The sequence below is a fragment of the Caenorhabditis remanei genome, chromosome X, assembly GCF_010183535.1.
Source record: "Caenorhabditis remanei strain PX506 chromosome X, whole genome shotgun sequence".
Lineage (NCBI taxonomy): Eukaryota > Metazoa > Nematoda > Chromadorea > Rhabditida > Rhabditidae > Caenorhabditis > Caenorhabditis remanei.
This window is the reverse complement of record NC_071333.1, coordinates 18988138-19006664: the sequence shown is the minus strand read 5'-3', so window position 1 is coordinate 19006664 and position 18527 is coordinate 18988138. Positions and strand designations below refer to the sequence as shown.

Here is an 18527-nt window from a genome sequence, read left to right as displayed (position 1 = left end):
GCCTGGTCTGTATGCCAGTCTAGATTCTCGACCAGACTCAGAGACATCATCTGGGGTAGCGTCAAGTGCCGCATCAAGTTTAGCTTCCGGTTCCGCTGATTCTGATTCTTGTTCCGGTTCTGTGTCAGGTCTCTGTTCCTCTGCAGACAGTACGGGTGGTTTCTTTGAAGATGAGGCTTTGGCAGGTTCCACTGTCAAAGGCCCAAGCTCATAGTCCGAGTTATTGTAGAGCACATTTTTGCGTGCATTCCGTCGAGGTCGGGAGGATTCGTTGCTGACTGCTGAATCTTCATTTACCTTAGCCTGAAAACATACTAATAACGTTGAAAAATCTTTTTTTGACATTCTCAAATACTCTCAAACCCTTATTCTGTTTCAGATTGTTTCTGGCGATTTTAATTTTATCCCAGATTTTTTCTCTAATATTTGGTCAAAAGTCTACTTTATCTGCTACTAATCACCTAAATTGGCAAAATGTGGTTTTGTGCGTAATGGTGTTTACGTACAGATGTCCCCTTACCAGTGCACACCCTCACATACCTCTTCATTTGTGTCTTCTTTTGTCGGTCTCTGTTTCGATGATTTTTTGGGAGGCATTTTCTGTAATTTGAAAATGAAAATGATTAAGTGAAAGACTTTTCAAGAAAAAAACGCAGAGGAAGAGCCAAAAATCGATATATATGTGGCGCGTCACAAGCAACGTTTGGACGGCCGCTCGGTCTGTTTACGCGCCATAGAAATAGTGTGTTGAGAGAGTAGCGCAGAGAAATTTGCTTGGTGGTGGCCGTTGAGAAAGGCCATAGAGTAGAGAGTGTGTAAGTGTGAGAGAGACGTTTGACGAGACGGTAAGACATTTTTCTATTGTGTCCGTGGCATCTGTGTGCTGACCTTCTCTCTTCTCCAACTGTTGAACAGACAGACAACGGCAGAATACCTTCTCTTATTTTCTCTCCCATTCCATAAGGATGGTCTAATCTCTGCATGAGAACAGTGCAAGGCACCACTCTCTCTCTATTTTAGGATTTTTAGGTATGAAAAGTGTAATTCAACTTTTTACATAGGAAAAAATCCAAGAGTCAAGAAGAAAATGGACGAAAGAAATGTTTCATAAAAAATATTTGAGGAAAAGAACATTCTCTATGTTAGAAAGTCACCTGGGGTGTCAAATGTTAGGTTGACTTCATGGGGTTATATCAAATACGGTGTGCAAACACGTTGAAAAGGACCAGAAAGGGTGAGAAAGAAAAAAAATGCACGAAATTTTAGAAAAAGGAAAAAAATGGAGTGGTGGGAACGCAAGAAAAAAGGATTTAGTATATGTAAATAGAACAGGGAAGGTGGATCACACATGATGGAAATGGACAAGGATGAAGAGGGTGTTTGACAAATAGAAGGATGATGGATGGCATATATTGAAATCGGAAAAAAGGGGATTGTTTGAATATTTGAACTGCTCGGATACGGTAACAGTGATCAAAATCTAAGTCGTGACAACTGCCCGCTTCCAAAGAAGGTGGGTGGAGAACAGCTGTAGGTCAGGACCCCCATTGTTATTGGTTGAATGACGTGGACATCTTGGTTTTGGGAATTTTTATAAGAATCAGAAAGCACTGGAGATGGAAGATTTGGAAAGCGAATGGTTATTTTATACTGGGATTTTATTAATAATAAGGAAATTATGAAGTTGGTTTGTTCCAGATGTCTAAAGCTCCCGAATATCAAATCTTTTGAGAAGCTCCTGCAATTCAACTTTCAGATTCCAGTTTTTACAAATTTCTCAATTTACCAAGTCGCTCTCCTCCCATTTCTCGATCTTCCATGCATCGTACGGAAAGGAGGGCTTCCTGAAACAATTCGGTCATACATATTGCTACAGTAAGATGACCCCTGTTTCTTTTTCTCCTCTCTACGCTGTCGCTCATAAATAATGTCTCCACAGCCTAGCCCTTCTTCGTTCGTTTTCTTTAGTAGACAGGATTTCGTGCGCACTGACTCATGGACACCCCTTCTTTGCAGGGCCCTTCTTTCTATTTGATTGCTTAGGCTGCACAATGTGAGCCGGGGCCATGAGACAGTAGTACTGTTGTTATGAGGTGCTGAATGTGGTCCCCTGCCGGTGAACCTTTATACAGTATTGGCCAAAAAGATTTTTTTTTACTTTTTCGGTTGAAAATATCCAATTTTGGGATGTGTCATAGTGAAACAATTTGCCACACAAAGTCCATTTTTATGGATCGTAATGATCAAAGGTAGAACGATTTGAGAGGGATATCATTTTTAGAGATGTAACTTGTAAAGGAGCGTCAGTACAAAAAAGTTGTTAACAACAAAACTGAAGTTCAATTTTCTATTTTTGGTCTGTTTGATCTATGAAAAGTTTGATTTGTGGGTCAGTAAGATTTACAATGACACACTCTAAAAATTGGCCATTTACTACCGAAAAAGACAAATTATGATATTTTTGGCCGGAATCTCATCCAGTTGCAAAAATACTTACACTTCTCTCATGGCTCTGACATAGGGACAACTAAAAAGCTGTTTCACTTCATCATAGTTTGGTTTTTCCTGACACGTCAAAGCGCGACACATTCCGAGCATTTCCTGAATCGGAACAAATTCACAGAGTCCGGCTCCTGACGTGTTGCCCATCTTCATCTGGAACATCATCTGATGATCGACAAAGCTTTGTGGCTCTCTCATCATCGTCCACGGCAGCTGGATACCAAGCATTTCAAGCAGACAGTAAACGAGAGATTCCAAGTCATCACGAGGGGATCCGTCTGAAACCATTTCATATTTTGCCTTGTTTTTGTTGAAAATGGCCAACTTTGAGAGTGTGTCATAGGAAAACAGTTTTATCCACAAAGTAAATTTTTCATAGATCGAACAGAACAACAGTAGAGCTTGGTTTTTGTAATTGACAAGTTTTTTGTACGGACACTTCCTAGAGAGTTATATCAATTTTAAGCCAACAGCTCAAATATGGTACTGCTTTGCACTAACATGGGTCAGTTGGAGAGAGAAATTATTTTTTCGATATATAACTTGCTGGGAAGCGTCCGTAAACAAAATTCACCAACTACAAAAATGAAGTTTTTTTCTTTGTTTATTTGATCCATAACAGGTGATTTTGTGGTACAGTTAGTCTTACCATGACACACTCTTAAATTGGACATTTTCAACTGAAAAAGGCTAAATATGATATATTTTTGGCCGCTACTATAACATGACACTGTACAAAGCTGACTTACGGCAATAACGATGCAGATTGGCACTAAGATAGTAGCCAGTTCCACGAGGAATGCGCTTGAATTTATCACAGAAGCCTTCGTCATGAGTGATGGCATTCTCGGCATGATTGAAACCAATGAGCTGAAAAGTTTTTTAAAATTTATTCCGGTAAATACGCGATTTCCGGTCTAAATCCTTTTACTCTCACCTGAAGCTCTCCCGCGTTATGTCCCATTCCAAACACAAAGTTAGATGTCTTGACATCTCCATGGATCACCCCTTTCTTATGAACTTCCTCCAAAATCGCAATCATTTGAGGTGCCAACTTGTAGACTTCCACGCGTGAGAGCCCTCCTTTTAGCTCGATGAAATCAGTCAATTTCACTCCGTAATTGTCTATTTGGAGAACAGTGCATCCGTTCTCAATCCAATTCGTGTAGAATACGGGGACACCCTTTGCTCCATACAACTTGCTGTACATTTCCGATTCGATCTCAGCAGCGCTGGTAGAACTGCACTCAACTTTCAAGACGTATTGGTCGCTTGTGCTGTTTGAAATCACGCGGACCAGAATTGCGCACCCCTCTCGACCAATCAAACCATCGAAACGGAGCTTGTTATTTTCGAAAGCAATATCTGAAGTGACTTGATTGGTTTTTTCTAGTTTTTGTCTTTATACCTTCTTCTTCCGGTGTAGGGAAAAGTGGCGAATTAGGGATCAACCTGAAATAAGAAAATTGACCCAGAATATGGGAATTTAGCTTACTTGAGTCGATCTTCTTCCTCGGACTTTTTGAATAACTTAGACTTGAAAGAACCCATTGTGAAAGCAGTGCACCCTAAACATTAGTTATTAGAAATTAGATAAAGCTTTAGAAAAAAATCAAAAGGAGACCAAGATCTATTTGAAATGCTGAAAAAACAATCGGACTGACTGTTTTCGAAATGAATCATCTATCAAGAAACAAAAAACAAGAAATGAGAGAAACAGAATAACATTAGCCTGTGAAATCTTTCTCAAGAATATAAAAAAATCACACAATACAATAATGTGTTATGTTTCAGGAAATACCATGAGTCACTAAAATAATCAAAACAATTCAGAATGCTCCGCCCAACTGTAGCCCCGCCCAGATTCAGAAGCGTTTTGTATAACTCTGTAGTTTTGCAAAATTCTGCAGGGAAATAACACAAAGCGAATAGAAAATATTGAAGTCTGACTGATAACTTCAATATTCGGAGCCGCTAATTACTGAAGTACAAGAATTAAGCAACTGATACACATCTCAGTAAACTTTAACAAAGATTAGGACCGGTAATCCCTTAATTATAAAGATTAACTGAGTGGGAGTTACATTACGATTGTTAATCATGGTAGATCTATATGAAAGATAGTGGGAGCTAGAAAAACTAGTGCGAGTATTGATAACTGCTCTAAGTAAAAAATGGATAATGATAATCTGAAAATAATGCTGATATCGATAGCGCACATGTAAATTGAAATTGAAGAGTTTTCTAATAAGATTAATCAGATTTTTGTTTTTTCTTCAGAAAGTTCAACCAGAAAAACCATTTCTAATGATTTGGATAGTTTGATAACATAACAATGAAGTAAATTTAAGAAGGAAAATTCAAAGTCTACTTGCAAAATGCGAAAGGAAAACAGTCGAAGCTTATTCAGAAAGTAATCATAGATAGAGGGGAGTGGACGAACAAAGGAAACAAAAAATAACATTAGCCTGTAAATTTTTTTTTCGAAAATTACGAAATATGCAAAACAGATTTGTTTCTCTGCTTCATGAAAATATATGAGTCATTGATATGAGTAGAAAATTTCTGATTGCACCTTACTGAATGGGTACTGTCCGGATTAAAACCGACGAAGGATAACCAATTTAAGGGAGAGTGATAAAATTATGAAATTTGTTAGGTTTGAAAAAACAGAAATCACAGCATATCCGCAAGCAACCTTCCGAGAATTAACAAAACTATCTCGAAGAAATACTAATAAGAACTTGCCGACCACGAAGACTGATTTTAATCAAAGTTGTTCACAAATGGGACATGATGGGCATCGGAAAAACATGTATTATGGAAAATCAACCAAATGATGGTAGTGGGAAAAATTTGGACCATAATAAATAAGCTTACCAACTGGACAAGAAATCATAGACAAAATTGCTCTTTTTGCAGTTGAATCATTTCAAAACTGTGAGCCTGACAAGTATCAGAGACAAAAGTATACATTAAGTTTAAATTGAAACTTTAATTGTACTGAAAGAGTTTCATAAACTCCTATAGGTCAAAACATAGAAGGCAGAGCTGTGCTGCAGAAAAAATTTTTAAAAAAGAAGTCGGAAGAAGGAAGAAGGAATAACATTTTCTAAAAGAAAGAAAGAAGAAGGAATTCTGTACAGCTCTGATAGAAGGGGTACTGCCAAGCGCCAGAAACTTATAAGAAACATTAATCCATTACAGAGAATGTTCTGGAAAACGAAATTTTTGGAAAAAAGAAACTATGAATCATGGTCGATAAGCATGAAAGGCTGAATAGCTAATGAAGACGCAGACACCATTCAATTATTCTAGAACAGTCTCCTGGAAACAAAAAAAGCCACCAGACAACCATCTTTGTTTATGCAAGGTTGTGTATCATCAGATTCAGGAACCTGGGACTATCACGAAGCAACAAATGTTACAATCAAGAGCAAAGATAGGAAAACGAGATTAATGGAATAAAAGTTTGAAAGCAGAGAATTCAGGTCACTTTCCAAAACAACAGCATAACAACTACCAGAATCTTCTATCAGAACAAGAACTGCCCTTTGTTGGTTTTTTGTATCCCACGGTACAACTTTTGACAAATTTTTGCTTCAAAAAAGGCTTTACTAAATTAGGAGTGGTGCGCAAAAGTTTTTTCGTTTTTGAGGTAACCAAAGCGACGAAGGCTCAAGCATTCTTACATAATGTCAAGTTCTGTCATGTTTAGATCTCACCATTTCTTCTTTTTAGAAGAAACTACCAAACGTTAGCCCCGCTATGAGCCCCATCTCGAGAATTTGGAAAATGACAGGGACGGGATCGTGAAAAGGTTCTTCCGCGTGGAATAAAAATAAGTTTGATTGCATCATGTGCTTAGAATAAAATTTAAAGCAACCAGTTTTTGAAAAAAATCATGATTCACGGTTTAAAAGTGTACATTGTTCACTTGTTCTTAAACGATTTTCCGGGATAAACAGATTCTTTCAAAAAACATATACTTTTCAAATTTGGAGCAGAAAAAAGTATCTGTAATATAGACAAAGAGTAATTTGTAACATCTTGACTTGACTGAATCGGATGACGGAAAAGAAATGGGTGAAAGCTAAATATGTTTTATGATATGCCTACTCAAACCAATTAAACAGATAAAGAGCCACACGGTAAAAAATCATGAACTCTCAGAAGAGTTGCATCATAGTGTGGTCGCTTGAAAACTGTTTCATTGGCGCGATAGCTAACATGGTCATTTTAATGTTGAGGCAAAAACATCAGTTTTGTACAATAGTTGACAAGTTTTCTTCATAAGCTCTGTCAAAAAAATTATAAATGGATTTAATTTTTACTCTCTTGAATGGTATCTTTCAAGTACACGTTGTTGGCACGTATTGCTTGTATTATACAAGTTGAATACCTTATCTGCCCCAAATTATCAACTTTACATGATCACTTGAATTGAATAATGTTATTTGCTTCTATATCACGTGTAGCAAGCTTTCTCAGCATATATTTTTTCTCTACTAAAATGTTCCAATCCAAGGAGTCCGTGAAACATATATTTTCAACATACGATCAGATAGTGACTTACATGTACACCTAACAAAAGTAGTCATTGAAAAGGCGGCAAACAATCTAAAATTTGGTTGTAGGTACTTTCGACTACGGATAGTCCATTTTCGCCATCAAACCCGGCTCAACGTTTGAGCGAACCAAATTATGAGCTTTCAAACTTTTCAGGGATAAGCTTTTTCTACAAAGAATTTCAAATCGGGCGCATATACACCACCGCGCGTTTCATTTGTGTTTTCCAATGGTTTACCTTCGTTGCAATAATGAGCACATCTTTGCCAATACAATTGGCCGATTCTGAGTTCCATGTGAAAAAGCTTAACTATTCAAAAAGTGGAGAGCTAATTACTTGACTTGCAGGAATATCTTGCCAGTTTTGATGACAGAAATGGACTACCCGTAGTCGAAAGTACTTATGACCAAATTTATAGACCGCTTGCGTTTCCAAAGAGTTTTCGTGTAAGAGAGTCCCTCTCAATTTATTTTTTCTCCTATTTAGAATCACTGTTCATTGAAAAAAGTCACTCCCAATCACATTTGTAACTTTTTCTTTTATTTTCGGGACTTTTTTTATTTTTTGTTTTACTTTCACTTTACTTCCTTGTGTCTCTGTATAGGTTATACCAAAGGATAACTTATCATCCTCCTGTTCCACATTGACCTCTCGTCTTTTTGTCTCGCGGGGGGACAAAAGACATAATACACATTCGCAACTTCTCGAAGGAAAGTTGTGAGACGAATGCGACACAAAATAACACATTGGTCTCCTTGTCTGCCTTGTATTTCTTGTCTCTATTGCATTTCACTCGGTAGGTTAGAAAAGAGAAACAGAGGTGAATGTAGGAGAGTTTATTTTGGAAGAAGAGAAATCGTGTTCATATAAATTATATAAATTGTGAGAGTGAACAGAAGAATTCAAAAAACAAAAAACAAAAAAGTGAGCACCAGGGAGGAAAAAATTGAAACCGGTGGATGGAACACGAATAAAGCCGAGTGACATGTTTAAAAAAAGCGTAATTTCAAAAAAAGCGAAGGGAATGTGGTTAGGGACACATTGATGGGTGTAAGTGATATTCGGTGCCAACGGGAGAGTCTCACTCATTGTTAATGTCAAATTGTTTGAGAATTTCCTGCAAAAAAATAGTCTCGCTAACAGCTGTATACTGTAAAAATAGAGACGCAGCTGGCGGAACTTGTTCGCAGCGGTATATCTCGGATCCCAAAGGAAATATCAAAAAACTACCAACTGACAAAAAACAGCTTAATATTCATAGAATATTTTTTCAGTTGAAATATTTTCAATATCTTCAAAGATAGCAGAGATAGAAAGATCCAGTGGGTGCACCGCTATTACAAATTTTACGGTAACTAACAACCTACCAATTCATGCTCCTTTGGTTCAATTCTCGGGAGAACATTTGAGTAGCGAGGTTTACTAAAATCAATACATCCTATTAGGTCATACTATAATTTTCACTTACACATCCCCAACGCGATGATTGAAATAGTTCAACTTGAACAAGTCTTTCATTCCTTCATAATTTGGTTTCTCGTTGCACTTCAAGTCACGACACATGTTCAGCATATATTGGAACTGTGGGATTTGAGTAAGAGGCTTTCTCGACTCTCCGCCAACTTTTGCGTTGTACCAACGTGAGTGATCCCTTTCAGTCTCCGGCTTGACAAAGTTTATCCATGGAAGAGAGACTCCGCACATGTCCATAAAGCAGAAAACAAGAGATTCCAAATCGTCGCGAGGGGAGTTATCTAGAAAAAGGTGACTTTTTGTAATACTCAGTTTCGTTCTTGGCGGGAAAACGGAGCATCGTTGCCACACACAGTATAGTGGCCGACTAAAGTCACACGATGTTTGCTGCAGCTTGGAGTATATAGGCGTTTCGTTATCCCGCCAAGAACGATAGTCAACCGCCGTTCGATCGCAATTTCTAACTGAGTACGACTCATGATTACTCACGGAAGTACACGTGCTGGTTTGCACTCATGTAGAGCGTGGTACCACGAGGAGTGCGCTTGTATCTGCAGCAAGAATGTCCTTCATGCACGAAGTAAGATTCCGAGAGCCCAAAGTCAAGAATCTGAAACTAATCTTATTTTTCGGAGAAATCAAGATTACCACTTACCTGAAGCCTTCCCGATTTCTCTCTCATTCCAAATGCAAAATTAGAAGGCTTGATATCACAATGGACAATTCCTCGCTTATGAATGTTCTTCAGAAGATCAATCATTTGTGGTGCCAACTTGAAAACGTCTTTGATCGGAAGTTTTCCAGTTTTCGTATGCATGTAAGTCAAAAGATTCATTCCAACCAACTCCAACTGAATGACCGAGAAGTCGTTCTCGGTCCAGTAGCCAAAACACTGGGGGACACCCTCGACATCAGCCAGTTTTATATACGCACAGTATTCTTTTGATCCAGCTTTACTCGTGCTGTGCTCAATTTTTAGGGCGAAATAGCGGTTGGTAACGGCTTGCTTGACACAGACAACGAGACCATATCCTCCTCTGCCAACGACACAATTGAGAGTGAACTCTTTACTGTTGAAACGGATGTCTGGAGTGGTAGGAGGAGTTAATTAGTTAATTAGTTAATTGAATAATACTTACTCGAATAGTTAAGACGTTCAGACAACTCCATTGTTTGTGCTTTTCTGTTGAAAATTTTGAAGAATTAATTTTCATTATAGTTTGAAAAATAATAAATATTTCCTGAGATTCAACTTCCGTAAAACCGAAAAATTAACTAACCTCGCGTTCCCTTCCTCTACAGCTCTGTTGAGTTGCCTAGAAGTGCAAGAACCCATGAAGGTCAAAGCTGATCCCTTCAAAAACTCTTCTTAGGTAATAGCTTACAGCGGAAGACACAAGAAACGGTGATCGTAATCAAAAACGCGATGAAAAATGAATGAAAATCGAAATATTCGAGAAGGGTCAGATCCAGAAATGAATCACCACTGGAATGGGAGAACGAAACAATCAAATGTCATGCACGTTGGCATAGCCAGTGAGAGACGCAGACAACATTGTTTAGAAACGGTTTTTTTTCTAGATTGAACTCAGAAATGTTGCTTCAACACTGTCCTTTTTGACAGCTGTAGTATTAATTAAAATTATGAGCGGTTCCACTCTGTACCAGTGTGAAGAATGGGCTTGACCTTAAGCTTGGTATATATTTTTTGAGAATAAAAAAGCAAATGAAAGGATTGCACACATTTGATGGGTTGCCTAACTAATTAGGAAAAATAAAGATACAAGAGGATTCTGATCTGCAGAATAAGATACCAAGACAAATGGCAATGTTTGATATCCATTAAAACAATTTATTGTCGTTGTCATTCAAACGCCTTGATATTTTTCAAAAAAATAAGGACAGGCTATAATGGAGTACGGTCTTTCTCATCAAAGATATTTTGTATTTGTTCCGGATCGTTCGTACTAGAAACTGTTTCAGAAAATATGAAGCTGAATATTCATTTTTGCTATTGGAATGTGTCATCAAATGTTTTTTCCAGAGTTATGGTATCTTGAAAGCAATTAGAATATTGTTTTGTTTTTTTCGGCTGACACAGGTCAATCAACACTTTTATGAATCATAGTTTTATAGTGGATCAGAGAAGAAACATGTGGGATCGTCCGTTTCTTAAATAGTGTCTTCATGAGTTCTTATCAACAGAAAAAAAAACAACAATTAAAATGAAAAAGTTCTTTTTGAAAATTTTTGAATTTCTCAAAAAACTGATGACCTCCAAAAAATGTTTTAATCCAGGAATGTTCAATTTTTCAATTTGGAAAAAATAACAACTTATTTAAAGTATTTTTCCGATATAAACAATTGTAAGTCACCGGATTTTCAAGCGAGATATGAAGATTTGAAAATTTTTGTTTCTTAAAAAGTGCTATGAATGGGGTGTGCGAGATGTGGAACCCAATTCACAACGAAGATGAAACTTTTCTATGGAAACAAATCACTACTGTATATATATAGTTATAAGTATCTGATTCTTAAATTGGAACTTTTTTGTCTACTCTACGGGAAATGGCACATGTTCAAAAAGTGCAACATTTCCCGACGAGCTGAAAATTCAGATGTTCATAACTTCTCGAAAACTTTAGTAAAACGGTTCTAGCATACAAAAACATGATGAATACTTTTAATTTATCAGAATACAACATTTTGAACGATATGAAAATTTATCTGAAAATCGAAAAAATTTCAAAATTTCAAAACTGCTCAAAATTATGTATTTTGATAAACTGAACTTATTTAGCAAGTTTGTCTATGCTTTGACCGTTTTACTGATGTTTTCGAGAAGTTATGAGAATCTGAACTTTCACTTTGTCGGGAATGGTTTCACTACACTTGAACATGTACCATTTCTTGTAGAGTTTACGAAAAAAGTTCTAACTTGAGATTCAAATACTAAAAACTCATATATGTACAGTGTTAACTTGTTTTTATGCAAATGTTTTATCTTTGTTGCGTATTCGATTCCTCATCCCACACATCCAATTCACAGCACATTTTTGAAATTTATGAAGTTTATGATGTCTCCACTTCAAAATATTTTTCGGTATCATCCAAATCCAAATGACTCCTCATGATTACAACTTGTTGTTCTTGTTGTCACATTTGTTTTCAAGTGATGTTATACGAGAAGAGCTATACGAGAAGAGCTATACACATCCTCCTACTGACTACTGAAAACAAGACAACCCAGCAACGGCTCTCTTGACTCCGTTTGCATTACTACTGAACAACCGCACATCTTTGCATTATTTTAAAGACTGACCCATTAATTTTGAATCTTATTGTCTGTATACCTTGTTTTTAATTCTGTATACCTCATTCTAAACGTGTTGCAGGTGCGCTCCACTGTATATTCACGCTCACACACACTCACACATAGACACACTCGTACTCACACACACTCACACACAATTTCGTGAACTTTTGTGTAACTTCGGCTGGCAGAGTACTGCCTCTTTTTCGTCAGAAGTTTTTTTCCAGTCCTGTTACACTCAGATGGGTCGAAAATTCTCTTTTGATATCTATCATTTCACTTCTGGTTTGAAACATTCTTTCTCAATCCTTTTTTAATTGATGTGATAACAAAGATGTAACTTTTCATCAGACAAAGAAAAAGTTCATGTCCAATGAAATTAACGAATTTTTACCAATGATACAACTTTTCTTGAGCTTGATGAAATTTGTCAAGTTGGTTGTGCTCAACTCATAAAGATTGGGTTTTATCAAAAATGTCCGCTCAAAACTTTTATTTTGGTAACATTTAAATTTCAAAACCTTTTTCTTTTTATTTAAAAACATTCTTTATCTACATTCCGGATCAGCTTAGAAAACGAAGTGTTCAATTCCCAGTACTCGATTTATGAGTTTTTTGGTAAAACAACTTCTACCTCAGTTTCAGTTTTATACTTTAACAATAACTGTTCAGCACTGATGAGTTTAACTTGGAAACTGCCGAACAACTGACTGATAACAATTATGATAAAAACATAATGACAAAAAGTGTTAAAAACTGGACTGTGAAATGTGTTACGTGCATTTCCATAACTTTGTTTACAACTGTTTTAGTTTCAACAAAAAAACTCAAAACATAAAGTTAAACACAGCATTTTTCAATTTCTAGTTTTTTGTTACATTTTGTAGAAAGGTATTTCATGAAAGCTTTTTTCTGACACTATCAAATTATTTTATTGTAAAGATAATTTTGGTATTGAAATTCTAGGAAAACAGTTTATCAAACATATAGAGAAATATTTCATAGTGGCCTGTTTATACTTGCTGGAATACATTTTCCAACCCTGCTTACCAAAACTGCCATAGCCTATAGAATAGTCACTGTTCCGAAGAAACATTATAGGATGTTCATATGCTTTTCGCTAACATAGCGGTTTTTCTCGAGTGCACTTGACCTTAAGAAGTTTATCCCTTATAAGTTAACTCCTGGATGCTGCATTGTCATCCAGCAGATGCCCACTTCAATTTTATACAATTTCTATGACTGACACATTTTCTGCCTAATAGTGTTGATGCCGTAAACTGTTGCCGGCGCGTGGAATTCGTAGCAAGCACGGACGGGCGGTGCGGTGTGCGCACAGACGTCGTACCGCGTCGGATTTCATAATGGTCATTCGGATCAAAAAAGAACAAAAAAACAAAACTTTTATTTTATATTTTTCTTTAACCAAACTTTATCACTGCTTTTATCAAAACAGTTTTGCATAAAGAATTGTTTTTGATGCAGGTTGACAGAGTGTAGTTAATATATATTAAACTTTTCTCAAAATGCTAAAACTGTTCTGTTTCATTTGATGAAAAAAACCTAAACTCATTGTAATTCTTGCATTGCTAACGTGATGAAATAATAACAGCGGGGATGCGGAACAAAAGAGTAACCGCAGAAAGTGCAGGTCACATTGTAATGCTAAGTAAAAACTTGAGGGTCCATTATTAATTTGTTTAAAAACAAGTTTTGGTGATTTAAAATTTTTATCAATTTACAAGTACTCGTTTTGTTTCAACCTAGAAAACTGTGTAACAAATTTGAACACAAATGCAACCTGGCAAAGAGTTAATAGTCTGGTTTCGGTTTCTGAACCATTTTTTGGAATTGAAAATGATGTTGTTATCTGATCAACAATATTATTCAGGCCACTTCCCATATCAATCTGATCAGAACTTCGACTGCCAGAAAACTTTCTCGCAAGATGTGACTTTTTATCAGGGAAGAAATAAGTTCATTTCCAATGAAAAAAATGAATTTTTATCAATGAATTTCAAGAAGCTCAGTGTGTTCTTCATTTAGTAACTATACAACATTTTTTAAGTGACATCTGTTCAGTTGGCTGTGTTCAACTGATAGAGATAGGGGTTTATCAAAAATCTCCGCTCAAAATTTTTATTTTGGTAAAATTTAAATTTCAAAGGCTTTTTATTAAAATTCTACACCATTTTTTATTTTCTTCAGGGGTCAGCTTAGAGAACAAACAATTGTTCAATGCAATGCATTTTGACCCCCCCTGAAGTATCGATTTTTTTGCTCATTCAACGATTTTTGTGAAGAAAATATGAGCCAAAAAATTGAACGGAATAACTCTTTTTTTTACGTTCAGGTCAAAAAGTCCAAATCATATGAAATATCTTTGTTCAAAAATTATTGGGTGTCGCCGTTCATTTACGAGAGAAATTTTAATAAGGTTTTTTTCCGTAGTGAAAAAGGGCATACTTGCAACGGGCCGGGCCGTGATGAGAATTTCCAAAGCCCGGCCCGGCCCGGCACGAGGCCCGGCTAAAAAATTTGAACCGGCCGGGCCGTAAATTTGCAAGTATGAAAAAGGGTATGTAAGATAAAAGGTCAGATCTCTATTATTACATTTATTTTGAGGGAGGAAACTAAACGAGATTTTGTATTTTGATGATGTATTGTTTTCATCTGAACACAATTCCTTCAAATATCATTAATTTTCAATACTTTCTAACTTCAGACACTCATAACTTCTTCGAAGTAGTGAGGAAAGAGTTGCATCTTCGAGAAGATGTTTTAAAACGTGTTGTTGTTTAAAATAATTAGTTTTAGGGTTTTTTTTAGAAAATTGATTTTTTTTCCGATATTTCATAAGGGGGGACCACATGAAATTTCTTCAATAAATGAAAAAAAAACATTTTATTCTAAAAACAACCCAATATTGTTTTTCTTTGCTTCAAAGCATGAATTTTTTCGAAAACAGTTTTTGGACGTTTTTATAAAAACTATTTTTTCATTTCTAGTCAAAATTTCATGGGGTCCCCCCTTATGAAAAATTAGGAAAAAATCAATTTTTTTTAAATACTCGAAAACTAATTTTTTAAACAAAACACGTTTTAAAACATGTTCTCAAAGTTTCAACTCTTTTCTCACAGTTGTGAAGAAGTTATAAGCGTTTGAAGTTACAATGTCAAAGTATATTCTATGTCAGTTTTATAGTTTAACAGTAATTGTGCAGATCTGATAATTGAAACCTGGTAACTGCCAAACCACTGACTGATAACAATTATGATAAAAACATGATGACAAAAAGTGTAAAAAAACTAGACTGTGAAAAGTGTTACGTGCATTTCCATAACTTCTTTTGCAGCTGTTTTAGTTTCAACAAAAAAACTCAAAACACAAAGTTAAACACAGCATTTTTCATTTTGTAGCTTCTTTGTAACATTTTGTAGAATGTTATTCCGAAACAGCCTTTTTGTGACACTATCAAAGTGCTTTATAGTAAGGACAATTCTGTGTATTGAGATTCTAGGAAAACAGTTTATCAGAAAACAACCAAATTGTTCATTGTGGTCCCTTTTCACACTAGCTGCAGTTAGTTTTTCTAGGCATTCTTACCAGAACTGCCTCAAAACATAGAGTAATAACTGTTCCGATAAAAATGTGCATTATTTGCAGGATGTGCATTTTATTAACATAACAGTTTTCCTCAAGTGCACTTGACCTTTAACAGTTTATCCCTGATAAGTCAACTTCTGGGAGGAGCAGTATCATCCAACAGATGTAAACTTCAATTTTATATAATTTTCATGATTGACACTTTTTCTGCCTGAATGTGTTGGTACCGTTTTTGTGCGCGTTAAATTCGATGCAAACGCCGTGTTGCGCCGGTCCGTGTATGCAGACGTTATAGTGCGTTGGATTTCACAATGGTCATTCGGATCAAGAAATAACAAAAAAATCAAAAATTTTATTTTACACTTTTCTTTATCCAAACATTATCACAACTTTTGTCAGAATCATCATATAGGATCAGATTTGCTAGATATGAACAAAAAATGCATTTTTTGCATAAAAATTGTTTTTGATGTAGTTGGACAAAATGAAGTTGCAATATATTAAACTTTTCTCAGAATTCTAAATTTTTTCATCCCATGAAAAACCTAAACCGATTGTGATACTTGCATTGCAAATGTGATAAAATAATAACTGCGGAGATACGGAACAAAGGAGTAACCTCAGAAAGTGCAGGTTACATTGCAATCATAAGTAAAAACTTTAGGGATCATTATTAATTTGTTTAGAAAAAAGTTCGCTGATCAACATTCTTATCAGTTTATAAGTTCACGTTTTGTTTTTAACCTAGGAAACATTTGGTAACAGAGCTGGGCAAATTGTTCAAGTGGTTGTATAAAACGCGCAATATTTGAAACATGGCTTAACTAAAATTGAGTAATCCAACAAAATATAAAACGAAATCGTGATTTTTGTAAGTTTTATCTAAACTATTTTGTTTTTATTCCAATTATTGTAATTTTGAAGCACTCATTCAAACAGTTTGTCTGTTTGCCGCGTTTTTCTCTGTTTGGTAACAAATTCAACCTGACAAGAAATTATTAGTCTGGTTTCGGTTTCTAAAACACACTTTTATTTGGAATCTAGAATTATGTTGATATCTGATCAGCAATGTTAACCAGAAATCTTCCCATTCCAATTAGATAGTCTTCTTGGAGATAGAACTTTTTTCCCTTCAAAGTGTGTATTAGTTGGCGGAAATCTCATCAATGGAAAAACGTTCAACCATAGTGTCTGGAGACCATCTCCATTTCTCTGTCTCCAATCCTTCAACGCCATATCGGCGACCAGTCTTCAGACTGGCTTCCTTCCCGTGTTCAATCGAAAACGCGTTGAATGTCTGTGCCTCTTCGTTTGTCAAACAGAAATGCCTCTCTTCTCGGTCTTTCTCTCTCTCATTTTTCTTTACGCTCCTCCATAGAGAGAGAGAGAGAGAGAAAGACACAAGCCAGTGCTCGACCTCGCTCGTACACGTCGTATTTTTTCTTTGTGGTTCAGGATTCTCTGGACTTTCTTAACATTAGTTCCTAAATCATGACGTTTATCTCATTACAGAAAAAAATGACAACGCTCGATTACATTTCCAAATCACCTTCTCCAAACGAGAACTTGATTCCTTATACCAAGAAATCTCTGAAAAGGAAACTTAAATCAGCGTCTCGAAAACCGAAAACTGAGATCAAAGTGGAGCAGCCACCAGCAGAACTCTGGCCATCAGGTTACAAACCTGAGTAAGTTGTTAATGTCTTCTAATTGATAAGACAATCTCGTTTTCGTTTTGTACTCAGGCACATTTATATTTCGTAATGCTTTTGTGACTTCAATGACTGATCGACTTTTATAATAACGAGTATTTTAGTCAGATCAAAAGTTTAGAAAATTAACATAAAGATAAATAAACAAAAGCATTCACAACGGTTAACAATGCAATTATCAAAACAAAAGTGTTTTCAGAAATTTGGCGGTTCTTCCCAATTTTATTGGAGAAAAAGACAGCGAAGACCGAGATGTCGAAGAAGAACCTTTGTTTAATAAAGTCGACGACCTAGACAAAAAACATACCATCAAACTAAAATGTTTGCTGCAAAACATAAATCTTCCATGTGAAGCGGAAAGTTCAATACACCTTAAAGTACTGAAAAACATAACTTTTTTCAGGTTCTGACGGTTTGGTCGATGCAAGGTTTTAAGAACATGAATGGAACTGCTGAAACCTGCGAAGATTTAGTTTATCCTGAGTGCGTTCCACACAATGTCAAAGATTTTATGATAGCCAATATGCAATTCGAAAGATACTACGAGTATCAAAGAGCAAAGCTAGAAAGAAAAGGATGGTTGGCTGTGATGTCGAGAATGGTTAGTTTCTGATACTCCCTCACTCTGACACTTTCAAATTGTAGATGAAAGGCGTTGTGGAGTCTAAAGATATGATTGAAGACTTCTATGGAGACAAGCAGAAAATCGGTTCAAATTGGAAATTCGAACAACAAAGAGAGAAATGGTCCGATTTGGAAGACTTGGAAGACTTGGAACTCCAATTAAAAATGAGAAAAGCTGAAATAACTTTTGTATCGTATGTTAATGTTACCAAGTGTTTATTTGGCTAAATTGATATTTTTACAGAAGATCATCATCTGGAATCGATTCCAGCAACAGTTCTACAAGCAGTGGCAAAATATCAAGATCAGTCAGTGCGGCATCATCACCAACCCCGAATTTATGTCATGACCTAAAAAAATTAGGTACTGACCTAAAAACCGAAATTAGGTTAACCTAATCACGGACCAATACATAATACTTACCATTTCCTATTTCATGTTTTTATTTCTTAGTCACCTTTCATACTTATTTCTACTTGCACCACAATTCTTTCTTACTCATTTTTTGTACATATCGTCATATTGCAATTCTTGCCCGTTTTTGTTGTTTTTGCTGCATGTTTCCTCTAGTTTCTTCCTAGCTGCTTTCTCCACATCTTGATATTATTACTCTAGTTTTTACTTCGACGCCTTTTTCTTTCACAAAAGATTACTCACTTCGATTGGTTGCTTTCTTTCAATTGTGAAGTTATAAACTTCTAATAAAAATACAATTTATTTTTCCAGG

At 35.9% G+C, this 18527-nt stretch overlaps 2 protein-coding genes and 1 pseudogene across 3 annotated transcripts; 1 reads left to right on the top strand and 2 right to left on the bottom strand.

Annotated features, from left to right (window-relative positions):
• Positions 1 to 2493: 2493 nt before the first annotated feature.
• Positions 2494 to 4053, bottom strand: GCK72_025831 (uncharacterized protein; the record flags this gene model as incomplete). The annotated part of the gene is made up of 5 exons (XM_003105531.2): positions 2494 to 2780; positions 3252 to 3372; positions 3440 to 3867; positions 3911 to 3954; positions 3998 to 4053. The coding sequence occupies 5 exons, from the start codon at positions 4051 to 4053 to the stop codon at positions 2494 to 2496; spliced, it is 936 nt and encodes a 311-aa protein (XP_003105579.2).
• Positions 4054 to 8169: 4116 nt separating this feature from the next.
• Positions 8170 to 9715, bottom strand: GCK72_025830 (annotated as a pseudogene). Its single transcript has 6 exons — positions 9685 to 9715; positions 9201 to 9631; positions 9035 to 9155; positions 8541 to 8826; positions 8433 to 8494; positions 8170 to 8189 (listed from the first exon to the last, which is right to left on the bottom strand). Coding segments are annotated over exons 1-6 (951 nt in total).
• A 7267-nt stretch (positions 9716 to 16982) lies between these two features.
• Positions 16983 to 18149, top strand: GCK72_025829 (uncharacterized protein; the record flags this gene model as incomplete). The annotated part of the gene is made up of 5 exons (XM_053736506.1): positions 16983 to 17152; positions 17376 to 17457; positions 17580 to 17777; positions 17822 to 17989; positions 18045 to 18149. The coding sequence occupies 5 exons, from the start codon at positions 16983 to 16985 to the stop codon at positions 18147 to 18149; spliced, it is 723 nt and encodes a 240-aa protein (XP_053580072.1).
• Between the last annotated feature and the right edge of the window lie 378 nt (positions 18150 to 18527).